The following is a 21,654-nucleotide window of genomic DNA, read 5'->3' as shown; positions in this document are numbered from 1 at the left end:
CTGTCTTGTTGTATCTGTGTTGACCATAGGTAATATTTATGAAAGATGTATATCTACAGACTTTCCCCTTGAATGAAAATAAGTTAAAGAAAGTGAGAATTTTTATTATGTTAATCATAGTAGTAGATTTCATTTTTATATAATAAATACTTAGAACTTATTTGCCAAGCATCATTCCTTTTCTTTTTTTAGTTTTTATTTATTTATTCATGAGAGACAGAGAGGGAGAAGCAGGCTCCCTGTGGAGCAGGGAGCCCAATGTGGGGCTCGATCTCAGGACCCTAGGATCATGACCTGAGCTGGAGGCAGACTCTTAACTGACTGAACCACCCAGGTGCCTGCCAAGCATTGCTTCTAAGTGATACACTAATATGAATCCATTTAATTTGTAGCAACCATATGAGATTTGTGCAATTACTGTCTCCATTTTAAAAATGAAACTGAAGCATGGGAAGATTAAGTGACTTTCCAAAATTCAGTTAATTAGTGGCAAAGTTAATTCAAACTATGGCTTTTTGGCTCCCAAGTTTGTGTTTTAAACTGTACTGCCACTAGGATTGTGTATAACTGTTACAGTTACACTCTAAAGACATGCTTAGACCTTACTGAGTGTCTCACATTTTAGTAGAAAAGAACAGGAGACCTTGAATAGGAGACCTATCTTGTTAGTTGTTAGACTACTATGTAATAAACTGACTACAATCATAATGCTTTACTTGACAGGGTTGTTGTAAGAACCAAATGATAGGTATAGGATTGTCTTATATACTCTTACAAGATGGTATAAATGTATTAATACTACCCAAATTCAATAATATAGAAGTTTAAGGTAAAGACAGTGAATATAGGATCTATCACACTGAGAGTATTATACTGCTTATTTGTGTTTTGGCCAAAGACCTTAGCCATGCACAGCCCAGACCACACTGGATGGGTACACAGAGCCAGATCTTATTTTAGACAAGATAGAAGTATCATATGGCATAAAGTTTTATTATTCTGTCTATACATGCTGCATATATAGATTTTAAAACAACAGGACATAGTATTTAAAAGATTTTTTTAAAAAGAGTCATGGTATTTATAATCATTCCTTAATTCCTCAATTTTATAAATGCATATTTTTGTTAAGATGTATATAATTGTCTGCTTAAGATATTTCTTCAATTTTATTTTCTTCGACAAGTTATTTCATCAAAATTTACAGACTTCCCAACTACAGACTTTATGGTATGTTTCCAGAATGAATAAAAGCAATAATGTATGCTATATCATGATATTGGGGTCAGTCACTTCATTTCAAGGGTGGTTTTTGAGGATTGTATTTGTAATGGGTTCGTACTAAATTTGGGGTTGTAATTGTCACATTTTATTGGGGGTCACTATCAGAATTAAATTCATTGATTGTATTTGTATTTTCCAATTCTAGCTAAAGACGAATGTTTCCTTTTGGAAGGAACTGGAGTCAACTAAAGCTGTCATTATGGGAGAAACTGCTGTGGTTGAGATAGATACCTTTCCCCGAGGAGTAATTTTAATATACCTAGTTATAGCATTTTCACCTTTTGGATACTTTTTGGCAATTCATATCGTAGCAGAGAAAGAGAAAAAGTTAAAGGAGTTTTTAAAGATAATGGGACTTCATGATACTGCCTTTTGGTATGTTATTAAAAGTTTATTATTTAGTGTGATTAGTAATTATATTAAGTATAAAGATCTTCAGTGTTGTAATTTTGTTATTTGTTCAACTTGAGGAGGTGCTGATCCTGTTTACTTACAATGATTACCTTTGTCTTGGAATATGAGACTAGGCAACAAGCTTTAGCAATATTTTGGCTTTTTTTTTCTTCTTTTACCATAAGGGAAGTGGGATTTGGAAAACTGATGTTGATATAATATGTTTAAGTTTTATTTCACATTTTGTCTTAATCGATGAAGTGTGTTCTATGTATTTCAGTGTATAGAACATTTGAGATCTTGGAAAGTTAGAAATTAATTGTGTGTTATAGTCTTCCTCCAATATCATAGCATATGCATGTTATTAAAAATTTAATTAAAATGATAGAAGTTCACATAGGTGGTATATGGGATTTTCCGCACTTGGGAAAAAAGTTATTTGTGTGAATTAAATGAAAATATACAAAATAATTTATAGAGAAACAAATTTGAAAAATGTTTTCACAAGTGAGCTTTCATGTGTCATCATTTTTACATAATGATGATTTTATAGAGGCATGCATTTTTATAAATAATTTTGAGTGAATTTTCCTTACTTTTCCCACTGTGTAGTAGGAAAATTTATTTTGACCTCCCTTTGTGGGAAAAGTTAATACTGTGCATGTGAGTTGCTATTGTCCATTTTACAAAATTTTATTCCATTTAGCCCAATGCCGCAGTTAATTATAACACTTTAATAATGGCACTTTACATAATGGGGTCATTGTGTATAATGTATTTTCTTTGCATGTTTTTTTTTTCCTGTCATTTGAGTAGTGATTCGTTTTTAAGATGCATTAAATTATTAAAGTGCTTTGTGAGGAAGTGGTAGTTGGAAGCATTTAGGCAAATCAATTTCTTAGTGCCTCAGTTTTGCCTCTATAAAATGATGGAATCAGTTTTGGTAATGTAGGTATCTTTTAGTCCTATTTCAATGCTTTTATGGTAGCACATTAAATCATAATCTGCTTACATTAAACAAACAAACAAACCTAAGTACTGTAGCAATTCCATTGAACTCTGATTTGGGAAGAAATTTTGAGTAAATATAGTGAGTCCGTTGTTGCTCTTGATCTTACATTGTGTAAATGTAGTAAGTATGTTGTTGATTAGTGATTGTGTTAATTAGTTGATTAGTGTTGTTTTAAAGTACCAAAAGCTGTCAGAGGTTTAATTATAGCCCAGGCCATAAGAAAATTGTCATTAAACTCTTTTGTATTTTAAGAAAATCAGTAATGTTGTACACCATTAAACTTTTGAGACTATTAGATTTAAATTAGTCATGAATTGCTATTAATTTGTAAAGTTTTTTTTGACTCTTAAGAAGATAATCACTGTTTTATCTCATGTCAGATTACACTTTTACCTCTAACTTAACTAATGTATTTTTAATTAGTTATAAGAGCATTAATTTTCAGTCAATGAGCATACACAGGAAAGAATAAACTTAATTTTAAGAATAAAATTGCTAAAATAAAGCTGATGTTTTGTTTGAAATGATTTTTTAATTTTTAAAGCCTATGCATTTAACCAGAAATGTGTTTATATTCTCATTTTAGGCTTTCCTGGGTTCTTCTGTACACAAGCTTGATTTTTCTTATGTCACTTCTTATGGCAGTCATTGCAACAGCTTCTTCATTATTCCCTCAAAGTAGCTGCGTTGTGATATTTCTACTTTTTTTGCTGTATGGGTTATCGTCTGTGAGTATTTTAACTTGAATGGGAATAAAGAACTGTCAAAGTAGTTGGTTAATATAGCAAAGTATTATCTTTGGTTAACTTACAGTTGATTTGTTACTAGGTTACTGATAAATGAATTATATATGGCGTCATTGTACCTCAGGTAATCTGGATTGCTCTATGGCCTGGTTACATTGCTACTTTTGTAAATTTATCTTGGATGTGTACCTGGCAGAAAATTGTGTGTGGAGCAAAACAAATTTTCATGACTGTATTAGTGAAATAAGTAGACTCAGTGGATTTTATTGCTTTAGGGTTCATGGGATTGTCATTCAACGAAATCATGTATTGATTTTTAGAGTTATTTTCAGGAAAGGAACAAAATAATCTCAAATTTAACTTGTTTTCATATAATGTATTTCACATACAATTTCTGAGTCTTTTACTGTCTTTATATAATCAAATTATGTGTATAATTAAGATGGTCTAGTACTAGGCTTTTTTCAAACCCTTTGTTTTCATGAAATCCTGACTATTTCAAGTTAATGTATATTATAGGGTGATGATTTATAAAGGTATGCCTTTGTAGATACAGCTCTTGGGCAGTGTTGCCATGCATTGGGTATATTGGCTGAATGCAGGCTTTGTTTCCAGGGGTTCTGGTTTTCATTTTGATTGGCTTATGTGCCCATGCTATACCAGTTAAATTTTTGATGATCACCCTTGCTCTTTAACATGATAATTTACAAACAACTCAGACTTCTGTATACAGTTACCTGATTTTGTATCTTATTAACACATTGAGTTTAAAAGATAGGTTCTCTGTTTAAAAGCTGGTTGGTTTATTTTGTTCACATATTATACATTTAACTGCAGAAACATGTGGCTGCTTATGGTTTCTATAGTGTAGAGGTAATTATGTTTGCCTATATATAAATTGTAGTTTTTAATGTTTGTCATCTTAAATTCTGTTGTGTATTTATCATGACTTACATGAAAATAAAATACCATAGATAGCATTTAGAAAGTATTTCAATGAATGTATTTTCCAATGAAAATAACTTGTTTTTTCACAAGCAGAATTGATTTTATTTTCATACCAATGTATATGAACAATGCATTAACCTTAATGTTTATATTTTACAGATATTTTTTGCTTTAATGCTGACACCTCTTTTTAAAAAATCAAAACATGTGGGAATAGTTGAATTTTTAGTCACTGTGGCTTTTGGATTTGTTGGCCTTTTGATAGTCTTCATGGAAAGTTTTCCCAAATCATTAGTGTGGCTTTTCAGTCCTTTCTGTCAGTGTACTTTTTTGATTGGTATTGCACAGGTAGGTAATATATTTCTCTTGCTTTCACTAAATATTTTTTCTCTTCAGTTCCATGCGGCCTGTTATACTATAATGCATGCTACCTTGGATTTGCAAAGAAATTATTTTAAAATGTCCACATGAGAAAGGAATGCTATTTGAATACTGGAGTACATTTTATCTGGGTTTTATTTACATTTTCTCCATTTCTAGTTTTTCATTTATATGATCTGTTTATAAGTTCTCTACTCTGTGTGTTGGTATGTCTCAGTAATCTATTTCACTGCAATAACTCAGTTTGTTAGAAGTTGTTGTTTTAAGCATCGGTATCTGGATTGCTTTATGGCCTGGTTACATTGCTACTTTTGTAAATTTATCTTGGATGTGTACCTGGCAGAAAATTATGTGTGGAGCAAAACAAATTTTCATGACTGTATTAGTGAAATAAGTAGACTCAGTGGATTTTATTGCTTTAGGGTTCATGGGATTGTCATTCAACTAAATAATATATTTATTTATTTTTAAAGTTTTTATTTGATTTTTATTAGTCTTTACAGGGGCAGTCAGGTTCTAAGGGAAAAATTCTTAAAAAAACTACTTTATATAATAAAACATAAATTTGGTTAATGTTTAAAGAAAAAATGTAATTACTAATGTAAGAGATGATTCATGTTGACTAGATAGAATATTCTGATTTGTGAGATCTAAGACAGATTGTTTATGAGCATCGAGTTAGAGAAGTTTTAATTATGTTGGACCTAAGAACTGTTGTTTGTACATTTTAAGAGTCCACTGAGTTCTCCTTCACTTAGAGAGGTAGAATTATAGATTCATGTTTTGTTGGTTGTGAGAAGGACTTGCCGTGTTTATTTAACCCAACTTCATTTCATGGATAAGGAGACTGAGATCCAGAGTGGTGTGGTTAAAGTTTATTCACCTAATGGCAGATCTGGGATCTAAATAAGGGCTCAGCCTCTAGTATATTTCTTTCTGCTCTCTCACATATATCTACTATGAAAATGTAATGATAGTTGTGTTAATTATTCAGAATACCCTCTCCCTTTTCAGCATTGAAAGGATGCTGATCATAATTTTATCCTCTAATACTTAATTTGTTTGACTTCCATGTGGACCATTTGTTTGCACCAGTTAGTATTAACAGCATACTTTATTGTTATTTCATTTGATAGTCCTTGCCTTAGAATTAAAAGCCCCAGGAGTGGATATATACTAGTTTTAGAAACATAACATTAAAAAGATTGAAATGGATTGTTGTGATAAACTTATATTTTGGTAAAGTTTCTGTTGTTTTCCTTGTAAATTCATACTACTAATTTGGCAGATTGTTTAATCTGTTAAAAGGCCCAGTTTGGTTACCACCAATCTGGATATAATGAGAAACTCTAGTATTAACTTTTAGTTATTTTTATCATTTTTATATAATAAAGTTGGTGTTTCTGTTTTTCAGGTCATGCACTTAGAAGATTTTAATGAAGGTGCTTTATTTTCTAATTTGACTGAAGGCCCATATCCTCTAATTATTACTATTGTCATGCTAGCACTTAATAGTATATTCTATGTCCTCTTGGCTGTCTATCTTGATCAAGTCATTCCAGGTATGCAGGTAGTTATTGGATTTTACTTTAAAGATTTTTAGTTTTTTTGCTCACATAGAGTCAACTTAATTAAAATTTTTTTTTCTAGCCAGAGTACCCTAAGTCATATTTGTTGTCCAAGCTTTTAACTTCATTTTAAATAAGTATATTTTGTACCTGTGTCTTAACCACTATGAGCGTAAGGAGATTCTGTTAAAATGAGAGCAGTTTGCTTTGAAAACATTAGGTCTCTAACTGAATTTATCTCTGTCCTTCCCTGTGTCAGTCTGTCTTGGCTAAAATATTTCACTATTTTATCCTCTAAGGTACAGAACTATGAAGTCATCTTGTAACTCCTACCATTCTCCTTCACTGTCATGAATGTCTAGCCAACTCCTGTAGATTCAATATTAAAATATCTAACACTCCCTTGACTTTCCCCTTTGAGTTCTTCATTATACTTTTGTCTGTGTTCAGACCTGCACTTATATGGTAACTACTAGACACGAGTGGCTTTTAAAATTTAAATTAATTAGAATTAATTAAATTAACAGTCCATTTCCTTGGTAGCACAAGTCACCTTCCAACTGCTCAGTAGCCACATGTGGCCATTACCGTGTTGTACAATACAGAGAGAGGGCATAGCCATCACTGCAGTGGGGTAGGTCGGGCAGCACTAGTTTACACCACTGTAATAATTACGCTCATCTCATTACCTGCCTTCAGTCTATCTAAAACTTCACCATTCCCTTTAATCAAGTTTTTCACCCACTCAGAAATCACCTCACTGGGTATATCCTAGTGCATTAAATAGAAACTCCTTATGTATTAGTATCTTTCACAATACTTTTATTATATATTTAATCCTTTCTTTTCACTCTGTCCCTCCTTATTGTATTCTGTATTCATCCTATTTACCTATTTAAGCACAGCTCCAGTATATCAGTTAGATTGTTTTTAGTTATTCTTAACAGAAAACTGTTTTAATTGGCTTAAACAAGTAGGAAATTGATTGTTTTACTTAAAAGGAAGTCCAGAGATAAGATGGACTCTGAGTTGGTTGTCTTGCTCAACTGTGTCATCAGGGACCCACTTTCTCCATGCTTTGGCCACCTGTGTCTGAGTCTGGCAGGTTTGCTGTCTTCTTGGCAGCAGTGGTATGCTTCTTGGTTCATGTCCTGGGGAAGAGGAAGGGTGACTCTTTCCCCCACCTAAAATCTTTGCTTTTGTCTGATTGGTTACATGCTTACAGCTGGAGCAGTAACAGTCACCAAAGAGTGCCACATACTGATTAGATCAGTTAGGATCTTCTCTGTAGTTGGGATCAGATCAGATTTGGCCATCTAGAAGAGGAGTGGATATTTAAAAAAATGGGAAGTGTCGGTTTTTGGGGGTGAAAGAGGTGAAAATGGATATATACTGTGTGAGCAACCATCACTGTTTATCATGTCTAAGTCTTCAATGCCTGTCCTGTTGCTGTGTTACTCTCCGATTTTAAAAAGTCTTCTCCATGAACTATATCCACTTTTCTAAGTATTAAATACTAGCTGTTTTCAAAGACTAAGATGAGACCCATTTAAGCCTTCAGGATAGATTCCCTATCTAGGTATAAACTTTTCCTCTTTTGAACTGTTATTAGTACCATGCATGACATGCTTTGTGTTCTGCATTGTGTTCTGGCCGCTGTTATATATATCTGTGTAGCCATAAAGATGTAATTTCCTTTAGAATGGAAAATGCATTTCACTCACCTTTTTTTTATTTTTATTTTTTTAAATTTTATTATGTTAATCACCATACATTACATCATTAGTTTTTGATGTAGTGTTCCATGATTCATTGTTTGTGCATAACACCCAGTGCTTCACGCAGAACGTGCCCTCTTTAATACCCATCACCAGGCTAACCCATCCCCCCACCCCCCTCCCCTCTAGAACCCTCAGTTTGTTTCTCAGAGTCCATAGTCTCTCATGGTTCATCTCCCCCTCCAATTTCCCCCCCTTCATTTTACCCTTCCTACTATCTTCTTCTTTTTTTTAACATATAATGTATTATTTGTTTCAGAGGTACAGGTCTGTGATTCAACAGTCTTACACAATTCACAGCACAGCACTCACTATAGGACATACCCTCCCCAATGTGTATCACCCAGCCACCCCATCCCTCCCACCCCCCACCACTCCAGCAACCCTCAGTTTGTTTCCTGAGATTAAGAATTCCTCATATCAGTGAGATCATATGATACATGTCTTTCTCTGATTGACTTATTTCACTCAGCATAATACCCTCCAGTTCCATCCACATTGTTGCAAATGGCAAGATTTCATTCCTTTTGATGGATGCATAATATTCCATTGTGTATATGTACCACATCTTCTTTATCCATTCATCTGTCGATGGACATCTTGGCTCTTTCCATCGTTTGGCTATTGTGGAAATTGCTGCTATGAACATCAGGGTGCACGTACCCCTTCGGATCCGTACATTTGTATCTTTGTGGTAAATACCCAGTAGGACAATTGCTGGGTCGTAGGGTAGCTCTATTTTCAACTGTTTGAGGAACCTCCATACTGTTTTCCAGAGGGGTTGCGCCAGCTTGCATTCCCACCAACAGTGTAGGAGGGTTCCCCTTTCTCCACATCCCCGCCAACATCTGTCATTTCCTGACTTGTTAATTTTAGCCATTCTGACGGGTGTGAGGTGGTATCTCATGGAGGTTTTGATTTGGATTTCCCTGATGCCGAGCGATGTTGAGCACTTTTTCATGTGTCTGTTGGCCATTTGGATGTCTTCTTTGGAAAAATGTCTGTTCATGTCTTCTGCCCATTTCTTGATTGGATCATTTGTTCTTTGGGTGTGGAGTTTGATAAGTTCTTTATAGATTTTGGATACTAGCCCTTTATCTGATATGTCATTTGCAGCATTTCACTCACCTTTATATTCTCATGCACTCTGAGTATCTCAGACTGTTTATGGACTGGAATTATTTGTCAGTAAAACTTATTTTTCACCCAATGCTGATTTAATACTGTTTATGTAAACATTAGATCTAGGTCATAAGTTTCACATACTGCTTTTATGATTCAAAACCTAGTTTTTAGAAATAATTTTTATGATAATTAAGTTTTTTTGTTTTTCAGGGGAATTTGGCTTACGGAGATCATCTTTATATTTCCTAAAGCCATCGTATTGGTCAAAGAGCAAAAGAAATTATAAGGAGTTATCAGAGGGCAGTGTTAATGGGAATATCAGTTTTAGTGAAATTGTTGAGCCTGTTTCTTCAGAATTTATGGGAAAAGAAGCCATAAGGTATCATTTAATCTTTGGCAGTCTAGGTATAAGAAGTATTGATGGAACCTGCTACGTTTAAATCCTGTTTTTAAAAAATGTATATAAGTATTATATCTTAAGAGATTTGGTACACATCTCATGATTTTTAAAACACAGTATTAATATGAGCTAGTTTCTTTTAAGTTCTTATTTTCTTTGTAACCATTTAGAATAAGGTGCTAAGTTTGAAATTTTGTGTTTCATTGGAAATTTTTTTAAAGTAATAAAACTTATTATTTTACAATTAAGCTGTTTTCAGATTTGCTCCATTATGTAGATTGAAACAGAATAAATATTAACTTTATGATTTTATTCAGGCTACATTGTCTATATTGTCCTTTGTTAATTTCATAGGCCTTTGGGTATTGTGAGGTAATTATTAAAGTATCAGTTTAATTTCTATGAACTAAAGAAATTCACTACTATGCCTTGCTAAATCAGTCAAAACCAAATTTAAAAAATAACAGGAAAAAGAAAAAAATAAAAGAAAAATGGAAGAAAAGTGTTTTTCAAATTTAAGAGAAATATATAAAAGCAAGAGAGAGCCAAATACTTAAGATGTAATAAGTGGGCTAATGGTCTGCCTTCTCAAGGGCAAATTTTAAACTGGTTAACGAAACCATTAATTCTTTAAAAAGTTATTTAAGACATTTAAAGTGGAATGAGAGAACCACTTCACATTTATAGATAGTTTGAAGTGTGTGCTGATGTGAAATTTAGCATTTGATTTTTAGTCTCCCTTAACTGATGTCACAAGTATTTGATAAATTATAAATAGAAAAGTATCAAAGATGAAAAGAAATCTATAAATTGCTTGGGCCAAATGCTTTGTTTTTAGAAGGTGGCTTGTTATGAAAAATGAGTAACACTTAAAATGGAGAGGAGTACTATATACTTCTGTGGTTTCTTTAAAATAATTTTATAATTATTGTCAGCTCTCTTAGGTTTATTGTTTTAGTAGAAAGGTACTTTATTATTATTCCTATTAAATATGACAGCTTTGATAAAAATATTATACATGGAAACACACATCCTTATAATTTACTTTAAATACTTAAGTAGAAAATGGTATTTTTCAGAATCAGTGGTATTCAGAAGACATACAGAAAGAAAGGTGAAAATGTGGAGGCTTTGAGAAGTAAGTAGCTTTCCTTGTATCAGTACATAATTGTAAAGTGCAAATTGGAAAAAATTTGCATAGTTTGTGGGAAATTTAAACTTCTTTACCACAATTTTCTCTTTCTTTTAGGGGTACTTTCATTTATTTATGTAATTAATACTCATAATAAAATTAACGACATCGAAATAGTAAAAGGAAAAAGTAGTATCTATTAAAGATGAAAAATATTCAACTATTGGGACGCCTGGGTGGCTCAGTTAAGCATCTGCCTTCGACTCAGGTTGTGATCCCAGGGTCCTAGGATCAAGTCCTGCATCGGGCTCTCTGCTCGGCGGGAGGCCTGCTTCTCCCTCTCCCTCTGCCCCTCCCTCTGCTTGTGCTCTCTCTCTCTCATGAATAAAATCTTAAAAAAAAAAAAAAAAAAAAGAGTATTCAACTATTTGAATAAGTCTATGTCCTTTTTTGATTTATTATTATGTATGTATATATGTGTTAATTTTTTTTTCCCTTTTGACCCAGCACAGGGTTTCTCGGTGTCAGTACAGTACGACTGACATTTTGAGTCTGGTAATTATTTGCCCTGGAAACTATTGTGCGATTTGTGGAGTGTTTAACAATGGGTCAGGATTCCTCCGAAGGAGTAGAATACATACACACTCAGACACAGGAACACACGCAGACAGCTGGTGACCTGGAGAGCTACGGGAAGGACTGAAAGAGGAGGTTCTTCTTAAGAAATTGGTTCACTTGATCGTGGGGCCCGCAAGTCTGAAGTCTGTAGGGCAGAGTGGCAGCTTGGAAACCGAGGCAAGGGTTGAAGTTGCAGTCTTGGGTCCAAAAGTCACAGGCTAGGCTGGCAGGCTGGAAGCTCAGGAGATCTGTGCTGTGGTATTGAGGCAGAGTCCTGTCTTCTCAGGGAAACCTGGTCTGGCTCTGGAGGCCCTCAGCTGGTAAGATACGTTCACCAGTACTCTGGAGGCATCCAGATTGGAGAGGAAGCAGTGAAACTTTATTTACAGTTCGTAAGTGTCCGTTTAAAAAATCTGATGAGATTTACAAAAAAGTTGGTGGAACTAAAAAGTGAATTTAGTTTAGCGAAGGGGACAGGATATAAGATAAATATGGAAAAATCAATTATATTCCTATATACTACTAAAAAGTTAACATTAAAAAATAGTATATCTCTTAGTATCTAAAAATACATTTATAGGTAAGTCTGACAAAAGTTGTAACAGGTTTGTACCCTGAAAAATAAAAAAACATTGCTGAAAGAAATTGAATATGTAAATAAGTAGAGATACTGAGTTCATGGGTAAGAAGACTCAATGCTAGATGTCAACTTTACTCAGATTTCAATAGATTCAGACACAATTAAAATTCCTATGAGACTCTTTTTTGTAGATTTTGACAAACTGACTCTAAAATTTATGTGAAAATGCACATGACCTAGGATACTCAAAACCCCTTTGAAAAAAAAACAAAGTTGGAGAACTAGTATTACCTTGTTTGAAGTCTTCATATAAATGTTCCATTTATCAAGGCAATGTAATTTTGGTATAAAAACGACAGAAAAATAGATCAGTGAAACAGAACAGAGAGCACAGAAGTAGGCCCATATATATATGGCATAGCTGATTTTTGACAGAGGTGTAAAGATAACCTCCTAGAGAAAAGATGGACTTTTAAACAAATGCTGTTGAAACAATTAAGTAAAGTGAGTATTGGTCTATCTTGGGCACCATATACAAAAACTAACTGAAAAATGAGTCATACACCTAAATGTAAAACCTTAAACTGTAAAACTTCAAAAAGAGCAGAACATAGGAGAAAAGCTTTGAAACCTTGGGTTCGATGAAAATTTCTCAAGATATGGCACCGTAAAATAACTCATTGATAAATTGGACTATAAAAATTAAGAAGACTTCTGTTCTTTGTAAGACCCTGTTAAGGGGAATGAAAAGACAAACTACAGACCTGGGAGAAATAGTTGTAAATCATATATCTGATCAAGGACTTTGATCCAGAATATATAAAGATTTCTCAAAACTCAATAATAAGAAACAACCCAATTAATGGGTAGAGTATTTGAATAGACTCTTTGCCAAAGAAGATACGAGGATAGCAAATAAGCACATGAAAAGATGTCCAACATTATCACTTATTAGGGAAATGCAGATTAAAACCTTAAACATATTTAGTAGAATGATTAAAATTATTATTTTTTATATGTTATGCTATGCTTATCACAAATGGAGCTACCATCTGTCCCCACACAGCACTGTAGAACAATTAAAATTGGAAAAGGCTGATCATGCCAAGTATTGGTGAAGATGTGCAGCTAGAACTCATGCACTGCTGGAGGAAATGTGAGGTGGCACAACTATTTTGGAAAATAGTTTGACAGCTTTTGAAAAAGTTAAATATACACCTGTAATGTGATCTAGCCATTTTACTTCTAGGTATTTGGCCAAGAGCATAATTTTATAGTAGGACTTATATATGAATATTCATTGTAACCTTATTTGTTAGACAAAAACTGAGAACAACCTAAATGTCTTATCAGTAGGTAAATACACAAACCCAACTGTGATACACCCATACAGTGCAATGCTATTCAGCAAAAAAAAGGGAATGAATTCTTGATACATGCTACAACATGGATGAATCTCAAAATAATTCTGTTAAGTGAAAGAAGTCAGAAATAAAATAGTAATAGCATATGATTAAATTGGTATAAAATTATAGAAGAGGCAGAACTAGTCTTTAGTGAAAAAACACAGATCAGTGATTATCTGGAGATGGGTAAATGTGGGTAGAACAGGCAGAAGGGGGAGACATTTTATTTTTACTATTATTTTTTTAAAGATTTTATTTGTCAGAGGGAGAGAGAGAGAGAGAGAGAGAGAGCACAAGCATGGGCAGCGGCAGGCAGAGGGAGAAGCAGGCTCCCCAGTGAGCAAGGAGCCTGATGATCCTGGGATCATGACCTGAGCCGAAGGCAGATTCTTAACCGACTGAGCCACCCAGGTGCCCGGGAGAGATATTTTAAAGCAGCACTTTTTGTGGAGATGGATATGTTCATTATCTTGATAGTGGTGATGGTTTTATGGTTATATACACATGTCAAACTTAGCAGATTGTTTGACATATGTACAGTTTATTGTTTGTCAACCATATCTCAGTAGTGTTATTTTAATAATTAAATCAAGTGACTCTGGGTTGTGAGATTGAGCTCTGCATTGGACTTGTGCTCTGGGCGTGGAGCCTGCTTAAGATTCTCTCTCTCCCTCTGCCCACCACCCCCCTCTAAAAAAAAAAAATTAAACCAAGTGATTATAAATTTGTGGTTTAACTTCTGAACTCTTTTGTTCCACTGGTCTGTTTATCTGTCCTTGCTTCTAACTATTTTAACTATCATAGCTGTATAGTTCGTCTTGATAACTTTAAATATTGTGTTTTGGGCACTTTGCATTCTCATGTAAAGAATTACATGGAAGTGCATTAGAATCAGATTTATAAGTTTTCAGCACTGTGTCTGTTTTGGTGAGTTATTTTCAAGGGATTTGTTCATTTAAATTGCCAAATTGAGGGCGCCTGGGTGGCTCAGATGGTTGAGCGTCTGCCTTCGGCTCAGGTCATGATCCCGGAGTCCTGGGATCGAGTCCCACATCGGGCTCCCTGCTGCTTGGGAGCCTGCTTCTCCCTCTGCCTCTCTCTGTCTCTCATGAATAAATAAATAAAATATTAAAAAAAAATTGCCAAATTGATTGTTACAGGTTGTTCATAATAATCTCTTCTTATCTTTTTAATGTCTGTAGAGGCTGTAATGATGTTCCCTCTCTTCATTTAGTAATTTGTGATTATTTTTTTCATTTGCTTTACAGTGGGTTTGTCAATTTTATTAATCTTTCAAGGAATCAACTTTTGACTTTGATGGTTTTCTTTTTTTTTTAAAGAGTTTATTTATTTGAGACAGAGAGAGTGAGGAGCGAGAGGGAGAACATGAGTCGGGGAGGGGCCTGGGTAGAGCGAGAGGGGAGAATCCAGGCAGACTCTGCACTGAGCACAGAGCCTATCACGGGGCTTGATCTCACAATCCTGGGATCATGACCTGAACAAAAACCAGGAGTCAGACGATTAAATGACTGAGCCACCCAGGTGCCCCTGACTTTGTTAGTTTTCTTTATCATATATTTGCTTTGTAGTTTATTGAGCTGTGTTATTCTCTTTGTTATTTCTTTATTACTACTTTCTTTGGGTTTAATTTATTCTCCTTTTCCTAGCTTCTCGGTATGGAATCATTTATCTATTTCTGCTCTAACCATTAAGCTTAGGCACCCTAATGCTCAGTGGCTGAAGGCATCCCTTATTTTACAATGGCTAAGGAATCTCCAGTTTGCCTGGGCAGCTCTTCAGTCAGTTCGTGGATTATCTGGGATTGGATGGTGGTCTGGGCGCATACATAATTGGCTAATAGGCTAGCTGGTCTAGTGGACTGTAGGTGGGATAATTTGCCTTTTTTTATATGGTCTCTCATCCTTCATTGTTATTTGCCATTTCTCATGTTTCCCCTGTTGTCTTCTTAGCTGTATATGCCTTCTTTAGAAATTACTCTTGATATTATGACATATATTCTTGACTTCTATAAATTAGTGCTTTAGTAATTAATAGTATTTGTAGAATAGTAAAGGAAGAAAAAGAAGTCCGGGACCTTACTTTTATCCTTACTTATCCCTTTTAGCCGTCTTCCAACTTATATGCTGTTGTTTTCATGTATTTTAATTCTACGTACATTTTAAACCAGAGATAATGTTATTAGCGTTGTTTTTATATTTACCTATATATTTACCACATCATTTATCTTTGTTACTTCCTGCATTTCTGATCTTCTATCTAGGATAATTTTCCTTGTGCATGAAAAAGATGTTTTTGCTGTTTTCTTTAATGCAGGTCTAACAATGATACATTTTCTCAGTTTTTGTTTGCAAATATCTTTCTTTCACCTTTAGTTTTGAAGGATATTTCTCTGAATATATAATTTTAGTTTGATGGTTATTCTTTTTCAGCACTTGAAAATGTAACCTGTTGTCTTCTTGTTTCCATTGTTTGAGCTGCAGAGACAGCTGTTAGTTTTATTCTTTCCCTGTTGTTGGTATATACGTTTACCCTGGCTGTTTTGAAAGATCTTTTTTTGGTTTTCCACAGTTTTACTACCACCTGCCTTGGTGGTGTTTGTTTGTTTTACATTTATTCTACTTTGGGTATATAAGTGCTTCTTGAATCTCTCGCTTGATGTCTGTCTTCTTTTTAAAAATATTCTCCACCATTTCTTTTCCAGTTTGCCTTTGTCCTATCTTTTCTCTCCCTTTAGGTTTATTATTACAGGTTTATGACTTTTCATTTTATCCCAGTTGTCTTTCATTCTCTCTACTGAATTTTTTATTGTTTTGTCTCTCTGCTTTAGTCTAGGTATTTGCTTATGATGTTTCTTGTCATTTACTAATTTTCTGTGGTTCAGCCTAATCTGATTAGACTATGTATGGAAATATTTTTCACTTATCCTTTCCAGTTTTTGTCTTGCCACTTGGTTCTTTTATGTGGTTTTTAGTGCTTTGTCAACATTCTCTTGAGAGCATGATAGAATGGTTGTTTTAGAATATTATGGTGTCAATATCTAAATCTCTTCTAGGTCTGTTTCTGTCACCTGTCTTTTCTCTTGGGTTTTGATCTTCTCTTGCTGTTTCCTGCCCGCTTGGCTTTGACTGAGTGTGTATTGCATATGAAAACTGTAGAGATTATTTGATGCTCTGGATGATGCAATCTTCCTCTAGAGAGGATTTAGTTTTGTTTCTGGCCTAAAGCTCTAGGGATAACTCAGAATCCCAGGTCACCTTCATCAAATCAGGATCTACAGTGATTCAAAACTGGGTTTTCAGGTCCCTGTCTTTTGTCCTTTAGTCATTGACACGTCCATCTAGTGATACTTCTTCATTTTATGTTTTATTTATTTATTTAATTTATTTTTTTTAGAGGAGAGAGAGAGTGGGAGGGGAGGTGCAGAAGGAGAGAGAGAATCTCAAGCAGGCTCCCCTCTGAGCATAGAGCCCGACTCGGGGCTATATCTCACGACCCTGAGATCATGACCTGAGCTGAAATCAAGAGTCAGATGCCCAACCAACTGAGCCACCCAGGTTCCCCATGTTTCTTTCATTTAAATTGAATTTCTAAGGCATTTACTCTTCCATTCCCATGCTATTGATTAATTTCTAGATTTTTACCAGTGTTTAACCTTGTTAATACCCTTGGAAACAAATTTTTGTTTGTTTTAATTATCTTAGAAAGTCCCAAAACTGGGTTCACAGAACCCCTCCCCAATGTTTTGTATATCCTTGAAATCTGTTAATATAACAAAAAATAAGTTTATCTTTACTACTTTTCTTGTTGCCCATAGCATTGACTGTAACAAGGAATTTTTATCCTATAATATTAAATATTATGGTATTAAATACGCTAATTAACTTTAAATCTGTCATTGAACTTACTGATTTATTTAAAGATTATTCAAGTATTCGTTATTATTTTGCGTAGCTCAACAGAAATAAAAATCACATTTGAGTCTTCTTTTCTGAATTAGATTTGTCATTTGACATATATGAGGGTCAGATTACTGCGTTACTTGGCCACAGTGGAACAGGAAAGAGTACATTGATGAATATTCTTTGTGGACTATGCCCGCCTTCTGATGGTGAGAGTTTTCTGACTTAAAAAATCTCTTACTTCGGTTTATTAGTGTTATTAACCAAGGTACCATAATATAATTATTTATCCTTGATTTATATTTATATAAATTATATCATTTATTATTTATCCTTGATTCATCCAAACATGTACAGATTGATTTTTTCCAATGATTTGAGACCAACCTCAGTGTCTGTAAATGTGTTTTATTATTTTTTTATTATACACGTTTGTTTTTCAATAGAAAATATAAATGAGTCAATCATGTTTAATAAAGTAAAAAGGATCTGATTTTGTTACTTATTTTATCAGATATTTGTGTGTATTTTCATTTTCAAGAAAGGAGAAATCAGTAATTAATTGGAAATTAAATGAGACCTATAAATATTTTAGATTGTAGGTACAGATTTTTAAATATGCAACAACAGTTCAAAAGGAAAGAATGATAAATATCAATACCATCTCCTAAAATAGAATTATAAGAGTAATACCTTAAACATATAATTGTTGTATGTGATTGCCCTGTAGGTGAGAATTTAATATGGCAGCTCCATATTTCCACAATAACCTAATAGATTGGCAGTACAATAAATATTTTAAGAAAGGCTGAATTTCCCCTGATGATGGGTATTAAAGAGGGCACATTCTGCTTGGAGCACATTCTGTTATGCACAAACAATGAATCATGGAACACTACATCAAAAACTAATGATATAATGTATGGTGATTAACATAACAATAAAAAATTTTTTAAAAAAGATAAAAAAAGAAATTCCAAGAATTTCCATGTATTGAATCTGCATTTCTTAAAATATAGTTTAACTTCTGAAATTAGTTTTGTTGCTTATCCCTAACTGTGTCACTTTTTAATGTGATAGTGGTAATATCTTATATTTAATAGGAATTTATGATTTTTATTATAATTCTTACATTATCACATTGATTTAATAGTTCTTAAATTTAAGTAGGATATTTTGTATTTAGTTTATAGAAGAGAAAAGCTGGAATTCAGACTGATTTTCTCAAGACCACATATCTAGTTAGGGGAAATTTTTTAGTTTCTTTCTTCTTTCCACTATTGAATAATGCCTGGAAATGAAGGAAAATTGCTACTGAAATATAAGTGTAAATAATGTACCAGGACAGAATTATTTTTAGTGTTAAGCACCAGGACAATTATTTTTAGTGTTAAGCTCCGATTCCTTGCTCTTTCCACTGTGTAATATCACCTGAAAATGAAGGAAAATGAGATTGGAAATGAGGTGGAAGCAGATCACCAATAGTATGGAAATGAGGGTTTGTTGTATCTTCCAAGGTTATATTAACTCATACTTTATATATTTACTACATACAGGTAACTAAATTTTTAGTGTACATTAAGGCATATAGACTTTTTAATATTTAATATAGTTAATATAAATTTAAATATATATTTTGCTTTTAGGATTTGCATCTATATATGGACACAGAGTCTCAGAAATAGACGAAATGTTTGAAGCAAGAAAAATGATTGGCATTTGTCCACAGTTAGATATATACTTTGATGTTTTGACAGTAGAAGAAAACTTATCCATTTTGGCTTCAATCAAAGGAATACCAGCCAATAATGTAATACAAGAAGTATGTCATTCATATAGAAATTTTTACTTTATTCCCTATAAATTACTAACCTTTCATAATAACTGTTGTAAAAAAATGCATGAAAATCTAAATAAAAACCTGTTCTGAGTCAGTAAACAAATTTATTACAAAGAATTGGATGGAATTTGGAGTAAATATTTTAGCACATATAAAATAGTCCTTGTTTCATCTGGAGGAAACTAGCCTCTCAGTATAGGTTTTTCTTTTCTTCCTTCCTTTCCTTTCCTTTCACATCTGCCTCCTTTCCTCTACCACACGCACACACGCACACACACACACACACACACACACACACACACACACACACACACACAGAGCTTTCTAACTGATCCCTTCACCAGTACCCAGGAAGTCACAAAAGTAAAACAGACCTATCAATCAGGAATCTTTTTATCTGTTATTTCAAAATTATATATGAATACATGTCAAAATTAAAGTCTGTACTAAAAGAACATTTTTAAGTTGATATTAAAATCGAGACACTTAAAAATTGATAATTATTAATCGTATAATTTAAAAAATAACATTGTTCTCACTTTACAGGTGCAGAAGGTTTTACTGGATTTAGACATGCAGGCTATCAAAGGTAATCAAGCTAAAAAGTTAAGTGGTGGTCAAAAAAGAAAACTGTCTTTAGGAATTGCTGTTCTTGGGAATCCAAAGGTAAATAAATATTAATGTATTATATACAAATATAATCTAGTGTATGTTTACATACAATAATATGTTATGTAAAGTTTCAGTATACATAAAATGCTATTCATTATTATGGATGTGATTATAGTAAAAAGGTTTGAAACTCAAGTCGTAAAGATAAAACATTTACGGTGGTGGTTACTTCTGGGAAGGGGAATGGAAAGGATGGATTTTAGTTATATTTGCAATGTTTTATTTCTTTAAAAAAAAGATCTGCAGGAAATATGGCCTAAAAAATGGCATTTGTTGCATTTCATTGGTGGCTTTAACAGTATTGCCCTAATTCTCTTTAGTTTTCTATATGTTTGTAATAGTTCAGAATAAAATTTAAATACAGAACAAAACCAAAGGAATAGTTCCGTTTTTCACTGTTCTCCTGATTTTATTTCGTATGTGTCTGTTCCGGGCTCTTGTTTGTCCTGTAAAACAGAACCATCTGGTGACAGGGCTCTGCATAGGGCTAGAAAGCTGCAGCCCGAGCCCTCGGGGTCCCCGCCATCCTGCTGCTTTCTCCTTGCTGCTGTAGCTTGGGGTGACTCTGGGTTCTGGCTTTATGTTGTCTTTCTCTCAACCCCCATCGATGTTTTATTTTTTAATTTACGTATCTGATTGTTATTACACTTACGTCATATATGTTACTGATAATAGTCTTTTAAAATTGAAACAAGGAAAATATTCACTTGCCAAATTGATAGTTTAAAAAATTTCTGCTAGTTCATATATGAGTGAAAAACTCAGATCTAATATATACTTCTTGTTGGAATATTAATTTGAAGTGGGAAAGTTTTCCATGTCCATAAATTTTATGTATTTTAGTTTTTCTGAGGATTCTCTGCCATTCCCTGCTCTTTTTCACACAGATACTATTGCTAGATGAACCAACAGCTGGAATGGACCCCTGTTCTCGTCATATTGTTTGGAATCTTCTGAAATACGGAAAATCTAACCGAGTAACAGTGTTTAGTACTCATTTCATGGATGAAGCTGACATTCTTGCTGGTGAGATTTTTAGTTTATTTTTGAAAGATAAGGTCATGGGGCCAAACAGGAGATGGGTAGAGATAACTAAATCCCAAGGAATAAGGAAGGTGTGTGAACCTCACACAGGTGGGTGTTTTAAACTTTTTTAAAAATTACATATTTATGTGTTTGGGAGTCCTGCAGATCATCTCAGATTGAGTAATTTGCCAGGAGAACTAACAGGACTCAGCATATAGTTATACTTACGAGTTCTTACCACAGACTGACAGGATACAAAGCAAAATCAGCAAAACGAAGAGGCATATGAGACATGGAGGAAACCAGTCATGAGCTTCCAAAACTCCTCTCCCAGTGGAGTCACACAGAATATCCTTAATTTCTCTAGCAAGGAGTTGTTAACATATGTGAAATGTTGTCTACCAGGAAAGCCTATTAGAGACTCTGCGCCCAAGGTTTCTAATGGGTGCTGGTCGTAGAAGCACCTGCTGACAGCCATGTACCAAAATTCCACTCTCCCAGAAGGAAGCCAGTGTTCAGCACAATCTACATTGTAGATTCATTTTTTCAGTAGTATCTTTGTTTAAAAAAAAAAGTATTTAGAAAACCCAACAAACTGCTTTTTTTGTTGTTGCTTTTTGTTTTTACATTTGATTATAAAGGAAATTGTGAGCCTTTTAGGAAGAGTCTGAGATATTCGGAACAGTATTAGGAAAGTAGACTCTAGAATCGGAACTGTGTGGGTACAATGTCTGGCTTTGTCACTTAAAGCTGTGTAAAACTTGGGCAAACAATATGTTTTCTCATTGCCTCGGTGTTCTCATTTAAAAACCAGGAAGTGATAAT

The 21,654-nt window shown here is 33.8% G+C and overlaps 1 protein-coding gene across 5 annotated transcripts in view; it reads left to right on the top strand.

The window, feature by feature from the left end:
• The window catches only part of ABCA5 (ATP binding cassette subfamily A member 5), a 135,825-nt gene that overhangs the window by 80,142 nt on the left and 34,029 nt on the right, over positions 1–21,654 (top strand). For all 5 annotated transcript variants that reach the window (XM_027626108.2, XM_027626109.1, XM_027626110.2 and 2 more), the window contains exons 6-15: positions 1,430–1,659; positions 3,276–3,417; positions 4,543–4,731; positions 6,179–6,326; positions 9,446–9,614; positions 10,715–10,773; positions 17,390–17,500; positions 18,938–19,113; positions 19,678–19,797; positions 20,691–20,829. In XM_027626108.2, the coding sequence (XP_027481909.1) occupies positions 1,430–1,659; positions 3,276–3,417; positions 4,543–4,731; positions 6,179–6,326; positions 9,446–9,614; positions 10,715–10,773; positions 17,390–17,500; positions 18,938–19,113; positions 19,678–19,797; positions 20,691–20,829 (1,483 nt within the window). The remainder of the gene's footprint in view (positions 1–1,429; positions 1,660–3,275; positions 3,418–4,542; positions 4,732–6,178; positions 6,327–9,445; positions 9,615–10,714; positions 10,774–17,389; positions 17,501–18,937; positions 19,114–19,677; positions 19,798–20,690; positions 20,830–21,654) is intronic.

The sequence above is a fragment of the Zalophus californianus genome, chromosome 16 (genome assembly GCF_009762305.2).
Source record: "Zalophus californianus isolate mZalCal1 chromosome 16, mZalCal1.pri.v2, whole genome shotgun sequence".
Taxonomy (NCBI): domain Eukaryota; kingdom Metazoa; phylum Chordata; class Mammalia; order Carnivora; family Otariidae; genus Zalophus; species Zalophus californianus.
This window is presented reverse-complemented; position numbering and strand designations above follow the sequence as displayed.